At 37.0% G+C, this 12024-nt stretch overlaps 1 protein-coding gene across 1 annotated transcript in view; it reads right to left on the bottom strand.

Annotated features, from left to right (window-relative positions):
• Positions 1 to 8032, bottom strand: part of dpysl2b (dihydropyrimidinase like 2b) — a 50652-nt gene extending 42620 nt beyond the window's left edge. The window contains 1 exon segment of the mRNA XM_073830131.1: positions 6937 to 8032. Coding sequence (XP_073686232.1) covers positions 6937 to 7188 — 252 coding nt within the window. The 5' untranslated portion in view covers positions 7189 to 8032.
• Positions 8033 to 12024: the final 3992 nt, after the last annotated feature.

Here is a 12024-nt window from a genome sequence, read left to right as displayed (position 1 = left end):
ACATATTTTTATATTTTTGTCTTTTACAGTAAACCTGATGCTGACAAATCTAGAAAGTCTAATCAAGAATGTAACCGAACTATTATCCACCCAATAAGTTATTAATAAATTATGATGTAACCGATTAACATGAAAATAACTGAATTGAACCAATTTATGAACATAAAAATTCTTTCTCTGATATCCGACCTCACATCTACAGCTGAAAGTGACCAGGCAGGTGCTGAATTAAACCAAACATTCATCTTTAATGAGCCTCAAGAAGGTGTCACCCTCCTCCGCCTGTCTGCGCAGCTGACCAATGCAGCTGGTCCACCCCGACCCACCCATTAACCATTCCAGCCACCCTCCAGCCGACCAGCCATATGCTTGTGTGTCAGCTATGTGTGTATCCAAACCACGCCTGGGTCTATTTATGCAGGAGAAGAAGAAGAAAAAATCACAGGAAATACAGATCTAACAAAGATGGACAGTCCGTCATTTGCACAACCAATTGCTCTTCTCTACGACTTCCACCAGAACAATTCATCCAGTTGTCTTAAAGCTTATAGAAAGACAATATTTATGCATAGGGTCCTGTGGGTCACAATGCTTGGGAGGTCCACGAAGACAGTGCATGAATTCCCCTACAGTAAAGAGGCGATGAATGACGGGCCCAAGCTGGGACTAATGGACGCAACAAGTAAAAACTGACCGAGCGACCTCTGCTCTAAGAAGGCATTTGATGTCAATCGACAAATCCGTTTGGAAGTGTGAATTCCATTCCCATTACTTTTCCGAACGTTGATGTGCCATAGACGAGACACTAAAAGATAGCCACCGTAATAGGGGTGTGGCACAGCCAGCTTTAGGCAATTCTCTCAAATAGCTCGATCTCCTTGGCTATTTTTCCTTCTTTCCAGCATTTCTGCATGCGGTCCTGCACGTGCTACTCTCCGACTGGCTTTTCTCCAGCCTCTTAGATCGTACTAAAAGCTGGATGCGGTTTCCTTAACATGCTGGATGGAAACCACAACCCACCTACTTCTCATTCAACATCGCTCAGGGAATCTAAAAGCGTGTCCTGAAGCTCTCCCCCAAACCTCAGTCCAAAGTGCTTCCTTTGAAAAGAAACAAAGGCACACCCGCCACCAGCCGAGCCGAGTGGGAGCTTCATTCGGCAGCTATTTCCAGCATGTTTTACTATAAACCAGATCAAATTAGGTGCATTGTGATGTCATGTAGATATGCTATAATCAGATGGGTGGGGAAGCATGATAATGCTATTCTGTTGTGACTCTACAGACAGTTATTTCAACACATAGCTTGAGCAAAAGCAAAAAAAAAAATACATAGAGGTGAACCTACAGCTAATATAAATCAAACCCACTAGCTTGAGGAAGGAAATTTGCTCATTTATCCCCCGGTTTGCCATGCGTTTTTCCATTATCCTGTACCGCTCCCTTAAACACGTTGTATTCGCGTCAAATACAGACGGTTGGTTTATATTAGGCTAAACTTTGGAAGACTATTATTCGCGACACATTGTGTAGTAACGCTTAACGCGAGTGACGCGACGCAAACAGCTTCATTAATTATAAAGGCAGCGTTCCGGTTTTGTTGCGTCGCGGTTGTAGATGGGGTGTGAATCTCATAACAGTCCTTGAACGCACTGCCGTGCTGCAGTACTGCTTCAAGACGTAAATTAAACACGTTGACAGCTTAATTTCGCTAAAACATCTCAAGTTTACCGGCTTCAAGCACCTGAGCAACGTAATTTACGTTAGCTACGCAAAGCAGAGAGCGTTCGGATGAGCGTTCGTGAGCACCGCAAATCAAATACATTTATCCTCACACGATTTTAAATACCATGCTTAATACTTAGTAGATAATTAAAGAAGATATTCCATAACTCACGGTTATGCGGGGAATATTCTTCTTGCCCTGATAGCCAGACATCTTCTTTATGCTCTATTCCCTTTGATGAACCGTTATCACTGTGATAATGGATGCTGTTTGGGAGGGGAAATGGCTCGGTTTAGGACAATTTTTGTAGTCCTTTAGCAATTAGGAGCCGAAAGGAGGAGGTTAAAGCGCTGGAAATGTAAAGGACAAAGGACCTGTGCCCAATATCTCCTCTCCACTGATGCACCAAGTCCACCCAGACTCGTCTGAGACAAAACCAGAGATTTTCACAGCGGAGAGCAGCGCGCATGCGCACAACCCCGCCCTGGATAGCCAGCAGCTCCTCCTCTGAGTCCAGAGAGGGTGACCAGTGTTTCAGACAATGGTTTTAATAGCACACGGATCAGTGTTTGCATGACCTGATCCAAAATGACGGAAAACAAAAACGGTGCCATGAATAATAAACATAATTTATATGCAATTGATTATGCAGATTAGTAAGTGTCAATGACCTGGACTAATTAATTAAAATGCATAAAATACGATTCACAGCGATTCACAATGATTACATATGATCACGTATTTATGAAAAAATGAAAAAGGCAGACATTTCTTGCGCAAAGTAATTGGAAAAAAGCAACTAGAAGCAATAAATAAAAGCACAAATTGTATGCAAATGCTTGTTTTATTTAAATAAAGTATCCCTAAGAAAACTTCTTGATATTCATGATGCAAGCATTTTTGTCAAATAATTTTTACTTTGGATATGAGTTTCAAAATACACCTTTTGATCAAATAAATGTTACTTAGATGTTCAAATTATCTTCATATGCTGTACAGATGAAGTCAAAAGTTTGCATACACCTTTTAGAATCTGCAAAATGTTGATTATTTTAGCAAAATAAGAGGGATCATATACAATGCATGTTATTTTTTTATTTAATACTGAACTGAATAGGGTATTTCACATAAAAGACGTTTACATATAGTCCACAAGAGAAAATAATAGTTGAAATTATAAAAATGACTACGTTCAAAAGTTTACATACACTTTATTCCTAATACTGTTGTTACTTGAATGATCCACAGCTGTTTTTTTGCTTAGTGATAGTTGTTCATGAGTCCCTTGTTTGTCCTGAACAGTTAAACTGCCTGCTGTTCTTCAGAAAATTCATTAAGGTCCCACAGATTCTTTGGTTTTTCTGCATTTTTGTGTGTTTGAACCCTTTTCCAATAAGGACTGTATGATTCTGAGACCATCTTTTTTTACACAGGATAACTGTGGAATTTATATGCAACTATTACAGAAGCTTCAAACATTCACCGATGCTCCAGAAGGAAACACCATGCATAAGAGCCAGGGGGTGAAAACTTTTGAATGAAATGAGAATGTATACATTTTTCTTATTTTGCCTAAATATATATTTTTCCCTTTTAGTACTGCCCTTCAGAAGCTCCAGAAGATACTTATATGTCCCCCAGATGAGAAAATAAGTTAAATTTACCCTGACCTTCAAATTTAAAAAGTTTTCACCCCCTGGCTCTTAATGCATTGTGTTTCCTTCTGAAGCATCAGTGAGCGTTTGAACCTTCTGTAATAGTTGCATATGAGTCCCTCTGTTGTCCTCAGTGTGAAAATGGAAGATGATGAGTGAAGATGGATTTCAAAATCATACAGTCACTGTTGGAAAGGGTTCAAATACACAAAAAAATTTAAAAACAAATAATCTGTGGGACCTTAAGGACATTTCTGAAGAAGAGCAAGCAGTTTTTTTGTTTTTCTGTTTTAGAGACTCATGAACTACTACCACTAAAAAAAAAAAAAAAAAAAAAAAACAGCTGTGGATCCTTCAGGTAACAACACAGTATTATGTAAACTTGAACAGGGTCATTTTTATAAATACAACTATTATTTTCTCTTGTGGACTATATGTAAACGTCTTTTATGTGAAATATCTTATTCAGGTCAGTACTAAATAAAAAATAACATGCATTTTGTATGATCCCTCTTACTTTGCTAAAATAATCAATATTTTGTAGATTCTGCATGGTGTATGTAAACTTTCGACTTCGACGGTATTACTATAAACATTTGATATTTCTTTAGATTGTCATTATAGCAAAACAATTCATGTTTAAAAAGTTTTAGCTCTAGCAATTTAGAACAGTATATAATACCACAATTAATACCTTCTTAAAATTAATCTTTTGCTTCAAATCTTAGTTTATATAATAGGCAAAAACTACCGCTCAACATCTGGGTCCTTCTGGCTGCTTTGAGCTCAATGCAGTAGATCTAAACATGCTATTGATCTCTGCAGTCATTAAGGTTGTCAGTGAAGAAAAAAAAGCATAGGAGTGGCTTTAAAGGGGCAGTTCACTTAAAATGAAAATTCTGTCATTAATTACTCACCCTCATGTTGTTCCAAACCCGTAAGACTTTCATTCTTCTTCAGAACACAAATTAAGATATTTTTGAAAATATGAAATCTGAGAGCTTTCTGACCCTGCATAGACAGCGAAGGAACCACCACATTTAAGGCCCAAAAAGATAGTAGGGGCATAATTAAAATAGTCCATGTGACAGGGGTTCAACCGTAATGTTATTAGGCTGAACGCGCATTGAAGACTGACACAGAAGAGCAGAAATTGTTGAATAAAGTTATTTGTGTTTGCTTTGTGCACAAAAAATATTCTCATAGCTTCATAACATTACGGTTGAACCACTGATGTCACATGGACTATTAATGAAACTTTAACAATGTCCTTACTACCTTTCCAGGTCTTGAACGTGTCAGTTGCATTGCTGTCTATACAGGGTCAGAAAGCTCTCGGATTTCATCAAAAATATCTTAATTTGTGTTCTAAAGATGAACGGAGGTCTTACAGGTTTGGAACGACATGGGGGTGAATAATTAATGACATAATGTCATTTTTGGTTAAACTATTCCTTTAAATCACACGTGCCAAACATAGAACAGTTTCCTGTTTGAGTGACATAGTGTTTTCTTGGCTGTAGTATCATGTTACCATGTATAAAAGCACCGTCATTTCTGCTGACTAACAACATTCAGTGAAACGGCTATATGATTTTTCTCTTCTATAACTTAATTCTGAATATAATTCTGAGTGGAGGTAATTCTGACTCTTATGAGCTTTTTAACAGGTCTCAAGTTACTGCTCTTAAAGCCCTATTGGGGCATACTTCAATCATGGCTCAGCATCACTGTCCTTGTAGCTATGGTTACCGCATCCGGATACCAAGGCATACACATTGAATTATTAGGCTCTTAGGAACAAAAACTGGACTGTAAAAACCTTATTGGATGTTTTAATAATCATTCTGTAAGGTTTGTGCATTTTCTATTTAAAAGGTGATCTAGAAGGGCAGCACCTTATTTCTAAATTAGTTCTAAACTTTGTGACAACTAGAAGTTTTATGTATCCTCAACCATTTTTTTCTTTGAGAACAGCAAATATTCAAGCCTGTAAAGGATTAGTTTACTTCCAGAATAAAAATTTCCTAATAATCTATTCACCCCCATGTCAAGATGTTCATGTCTTTCTTTCTTCAGTCGAAAAGAAATGAAGGTTTTTGAGGAAAACGTTCCAGGATTTTTCTCCATATAGTGGACTTCAATGGGGATAAGCGGGTTGAAGGTCCAAATTGCCGTTTCAATGCACCTTCAAATGGCTCTACACAATCCCAGCTGAGGAATATGAGTCTTATCTAGCAAAAGAATCTATCGTTTTCTAAAAAAAAAAATGTATATACTTTTTAACCACAAAAGCTCATCTTGCACTAGCTTGACTTCACGCAGTACATATCACGTTGGAAAAGTCACGCATAATGTACAGTAGGAGGAAGTACTGACCCAGTGTTTACCAAGCAACAATAAAACAACAATGTCGGACAATTTTGAAGTTCACTCTTAAAAATAAAGGTTCTTTATTGGCATCGATGGTTCCATGAAGAACCTTGAACATCCATGGAACCTTTCAAATGCAGAAAAGGTTCTTTAGATTTTTTAAATGTTCATCAAAAGGGTTCTTTTAAGAACTGTTCACTGAAAAGTTCTTTGGAGAACCAAAAAATGTTTTTTTCTATGGCATCACTGCAAACCCTTTGGAGGCTTTTTCTTAAAAATGGAGTTTTTCACTCTATACCCTATCTTTTTGAACAGACAAAGAACTAACTTTGCATGACTTTTCCAATGTGATTACATACATAATGCATGAAGTCATAGATGCGCATTGCAGAGCTAGTGCAAGATGAGCATTTGTGGTTAAAAAGTATATACATTTTTTAATTCTTTTAGTAAATAACCAATCGTTCTGCTAGATAAGACCCTTATTCCTCAGCTGGGATCGTGTAGAGTCATTTGAAGCTGCATTGAAACTGCAATTTGGACCTTCAAACCATTGATCCCTATTGAAGTCCACTATATGGAGAAAAATCCTGGATGTTTTCATCAAAAACCTTAATATCTTTTCAGCTGACGAAAGAAAGACATGAACATCTTGGATGACATGGGGGTGAGTAAATTATCAGGAAATTTTTATTCTGGAAATGAAGCAATCCTTTAAAATAATTCATGATTTCATTCAAACACACAAAAGTCAAATATAAAGTTTAGAGGTTATACAAAAAAAACTGACAACAGAATTCTATGAATGACCAATCAGAATCAAGCATTTTGCAAATTATGAGCTGTGTAATACGAACTGCAATTTAGTAGAACATGTAATAAATGTAATTTGACTTTTAAATAAGTACAAAAACCATCATTAAATGACTCAGGGTGTCAACTTTTAATGGCTTCAACCCAGTATTCATAATTGATTGGATTCTACAGAACCATCTTTCCTTTTCAGCTACAAAATGTAAATAATTTTCAAATCTGGGTACATAAAGGAAAATCAAAGCATTAAAACACAACTGGTTGATTGTTTTTATAAGCAAGGGAAGCATTCATCTGAATGAAGACTGATATATGCAATAGCGTTAATGTTTCCACCCACATGACAGTGCACAATCCCTGCAGCTCTTACCTCGTCGTTTAGGTTCTGCAGGGTCTCTTTTCCGGTACTTCTCCTGATCTCCACCTTCCGTGGTTTGGAGATATCCTTCTGCCTCTCAATCACTCGACCTTTCCCTGAGGACAGCGAGTCAAAGTCCAACGTCTTGTTATCCGCCGAACCCTCCACCGGGCAGAACATGCCACAGAATTTTTGCCGTGGCTGGTTGGGGCTGGAGCTCCCCATGTTGTGGAAGAACGCAGGCACATCTCCGGCAGCAGACATTTCTCTCAGTGAATACTGTCAGGTGGATGCAAAGGCACGTAAACCTCCAGGCTAGAGAGCTCTGTGGACACTAAATGTTAGTTTTCCCATGGGGAGGCGAGAAACAACATTACATGTGAGGCATGGAGGCTCCTATAGTAGTCAGAGAAATCTTAAAGGAATGCTAATGGAATTAGGAATTTATTCTTATTTAAACGAAGTGCAATTATAAAAACAACCCATTCGCATTTCTTCATTCACTATGTGAGTCGCCAAAACAATACAATACAGCCTTGCATATTAATAAGCAATTGATCGCAACTAGCAACGAAAGCCTTTTAGAAAAGATGCCTACTCATGTTGAACAATCTGTTGAACAATACAAAAACACGAAGAATGAATGCAAGTAAATGTGGAGCATGCCATTATGTTGTTATTAAACGCAACACATCAGATTTTAGACAGTATTGTATGCACTGAAGCGATGACAAAATCCAAAGATGTTACCGTACATCAGATGTGAGACCGACGGAGGATGAGCTGACGCTCTGCTGAAGAGATGAGAGGAGAAACAGCGGAAGTGATGCGGGGTTTTGAGGGTTAAAGATGTAATGTGTCCATATCTGAGGGCTCTCTCCCCGGATGACTTGTCACTTAATGCCTATTGTGAGATACCTTTGTTAGCGTTCGCTCTGTGTGTTTGCTGAACACGCGGTGGATGTGGTAAACCAAGAGAAATGTATGTTAGGTTTAGTCGTAGAAGAGATAATGAGTCTTAATTTTTATGTTTAGTTCTTTTATCTGCGGTCTTTAAGAGTCGTTGCTCCGTTGATAGTTGAAGCGCCACGCCCATGCAGGTTAAAGTTAAGGGCGCTGTCCGTTCAGCACCACACGCCGGAGTCGCGACGATTCACGGAGGTTATGATTCACTGTTTATATGACTCGGGTTATGAGTGGAAGTTCACACAGGACGCGTTCTTGTGCTCCGTCTGAGCTATTTTATGCACACATGTGTTAGATGGGCGTACAGTAGCCTTTATGTACAGTACAGGATTTGGCTGTTACGTCCCGTTTAAAGAAGGGAATCGCGATTTTTAGAGAAACTGAACGATTTTTAATTAGTTTAGCATTGTGAAAAATCAAAATTTGGTTGGAAATGTAATTCCTATTGCTTTTCCCGTTTGTATATGAGACAATTTCAGATTTAATGATAACAAATATACATGCAAAATAAAACAAATATTTAATACAGTTTATCCTCACTATATATTACATATTACATAGAGACACGTAAAGTATTGTTAAAAAAAAAAAAACACTATAAACTCTGTGTCTAATTTATTCTTTAACGTGGAAGTAAGCTATGGGTGAGACTTACGGTTCATTAGCCACTATAGGGAAATAACGAGAAGAATGACAGTGCAGTAAACGGTAAAACTGTTTGCACTACAAACCAGTGTGCTCACAATTAAGATAATACAAGCTAGAAAGCTAGACATATAAAACTTAGGCTACAAATGGCCACGTCCACTCTTACGGGAAGAAAAAGGTGGATACAAGTTGACATTTATCAACAATCAACCAGTAACTACAGTAATTTAAGTCATGGCTATAACACAGTAACAGTTCCCTGTTGAAAAACACAGGTGGTTGGCTGGTTTTAGCTGATTAACCAGCCTGGTCTTAGCTGGTCATACACTCTTAAAAATAAAGGTGCTTCAAAAGGTTCTTCAAGCGATGCCATAGAAGAACCATTTTTGGTTCCACAAAGAACCATTCCGTCAAAGGTTCTTTAAAGAACCATTTCTTGCTTACCTTTTTTATAATCTGAAGAACCTTATTTGCCACAAAGAACCTTTTGTGAAACAGAAAGGTTCTTCAGATGTTAAAGGTTCTTTAACCATTTAGACAAAAAGGTTCTTCTATGGCAACGTGAAGCACCTTTATTTTTAAGAGTGTAGCTGGTCAGCACTCTGGTTTTAGAGGGATTTTGGCCATTTCCTTAGCTGGTCAGGTTGGGAGACCAGCTAGAACATCCAGCTAAAACCAGCTTGACCAGCTTAGCCAGTCTGGGAGATCAGCTAAAACCAGCTACTTTCAGCTTAAACCAGCTAAGACCAGCCAACCAGCTTAGGCTCGTTTTAGCAGTTTTTGATTAAAATTATGATTAAATTATTGATTAAACTATTAAATAAAATAATAATAATGTGATTCAGTAAGTGAGTCAGATTGATTTAGTAACTGCTGTAACTGATTCATGAAGCTTTTTGAGTCACTAGAAAGAACTGACTCAGAGTCAATCTTTCAGAAATCGAAATACACTGGTTGCTCTGTGTTTTAAAATCACAGAGGAATGTTTTCCTCAAAAACCTTCATTTCTTTTCGACAGAGGAAAGAAAGACATGAAAATCTTAGATGACATGTGAGTAAATTATCAGGAAATTTTAATTCTGGAGGTGATTCAACCACAACAACCTTAAAAATAAGTAAGAAATGTCCACCTTTTTCTTCCTGTGGGTGCGGCCATTTGTACATTTTATGGGTCTGGCTTTCGGTCTCATCTGTGTCCAGCTATTTTTAGCTGTACAAAACAGCTTCTGCTGCTTGATATTGCAAATTGATGTGTCTTACCATATTATTTTAATGTATTATCTTAACTATGAGCACACTGGTTTGTAGTGCAAACAGTTTTACCATTTAATAAAAAGAACGGCTCTCAGGAATCATTCATTTTGGAATGAGACATTTAAAAGAAGCATTAAAAGGATTCATTAAAAGAACCAATCACAACCAATAGATGTTTATGAACAATCAGCCAATAACTACAGTAATTTAAGTCATGACTATAATACAGTAACATGTCTGTTTAATTTTGAGTCGGATGAAATTATTAAATAATATATTATATAGTAAGTAAGTCAAATTGATTCAGTAACTGCTCTAACTGATTCATGAGGCTTTTTGAGTCACTAGGAAGAACCGAGTCAATCGTTCAGAAATCCAAATACACTGGACACATTGTGTGTTTTAAATCACAGAGGAATGTTTTTCTCAGAAATCTTAATTTTTTTTCTGACTGAAGAAAGAAAGACATGAACATCTTGAATGTAGCCAAAATTATCAGGAAATTTTAATTCTGCAAGTGAACCAATCTTTTAAAATAACTCATGATTTTATTCAACCACAACAAACTTAAAAAAAAAAAAGTAAGAAATATCCACCTTTATTCCGGTAAGAGTGTGCGGGGCCATTTGTAAATTTTATGGGTCTGGCTTGTGGTCTGATCCGCATCCAGATATCTTTAGCTGTACAAAACAGCTTTTGCTGCTTGATATTGCAAATTGCTATGTCTTACCATATTATTTTAATATATTAATTATGAAAACACTGGGATTGTAGTGCAAACAGTTTTACCATTTACTGCACGCTGTTATTCTTCTCGTTATTTCCCTATAGCAGATAATGAACTGGAAGTCTCACCCATAGGTTTAATTCAGCGTTAAAGGGATAGTTCACCCAAAAATGAAAATTTGATGTTTATCTGCTTACCCCCAGGGCATCCAACATGTAGGTGACTTTGTTTCTTCAGCAGAACACAAACAAAGGTTTTTAAATAAAACCGGTGCAGTCTGCCAGCCATATAATGGCAGTGGATGGGAACCAGACCTTTAAAAGTAAAAAAAAAAATGATGATAAAAAGTGATGATAAATTGATGTCCTAAGACACGAAACGATCATTTTTTGTGAGAAACAGTATTTATATAACGTCCGGCTCGTTACATGTGTACGCACTCTGGCAGCAATAATAAGTAAGAAATTTTTTTCTTTCTGTAAGAGGGTCGGGCTTCTGGTCTCATCCGTGTCCAGCTATTTTTATGAACCGGAAGTCTCACCCAAAGGCTTACTTCAGCGCCAAAGAAAAAGGTGGTTATTATTACAAAATAAACCCAGACAGGGTAATTTTGTATCATTCTGAAGGGACATATTTTATGATAATGATCACCTATGGAAGCCCGTTTCTGCCACTGAGCAAAAAATGAAAAAGGTAATTGCAACTTTTTATCTCACAATTCTGACTTTTTTTTCTCGCAATTGCGAGTTTACGTATCGCAGTTCTGACTCTCTCTTTTTTTTTTAGAACTGTGAGGTATAAACTCACAATTGCGAGTTATAAAGTCAGAATTGTAATTCTGACTTTTTTTCCTCAGAATTGTAATTCTGACTTTTTTTCCTCAGAATTGTAAAATATTATCTTGTAATTGCAAGTTTATAAAAAAATTTTGAGGAGAAAAAAAGACTGACATGTTCACTGAATTGCATGTTTATATCTCACAATTCTGACTTAACTCGCAATTGCGAGTTTATATCACACAATTCTGATCTAATTTCTCAGAATTGCGACTTTTTAATCTCACAATTCTGATTTAGGCCTAACTCGCAATTGCAAGTTTATATCACACAATTCTGACTTAATTTCTCATAATTGTGACTTTTTAATCTCACAATTCTGACTTATATAGTCAGTAGCGTGTTATAGTCAATTCTGACTATAACACGCAATTTAGAAAAAAGTCAGTATTGTGAGATAACAAGTTAAAATAATATATATTTTTAAAATTTCCATTCAGTGGCGGGAACGGGCTTCTATACCACATTGTATTATCTCACATATTTCATAATACCATAACAGTTCTTGGTTCAATTGACCATATGCACGGATTACTTCCTTGTTTAGACAAGCCAGCTAAGTCATTTCCGGTCAACTGTACTGTGCCATAATATGAGCGTACTTTGTTCGTTTTCTCTACATAATCCATTCACAATCGAAGAAAAGTGTTGTTTGTCTAAAAGGACCAA

The sequence above is a fragment of the Garra rufa genome, chromosome 23 (genome assembly GCF_049309525.1).
Source record: "Garra rufa chromosome 23, GarRuf1.0, whole genome shotgun sequence".
Lineage (NCBI taxonomy): Eukaryota > Metazoa > Chordata > Actinopteri > Cypriniformes > Cyprinidae > Garra > Garra rufa.
Note: the sequence above shows the minus strand (reverse complement) of the source record. Positions and strands in the feature narration are given on the sequence as shown.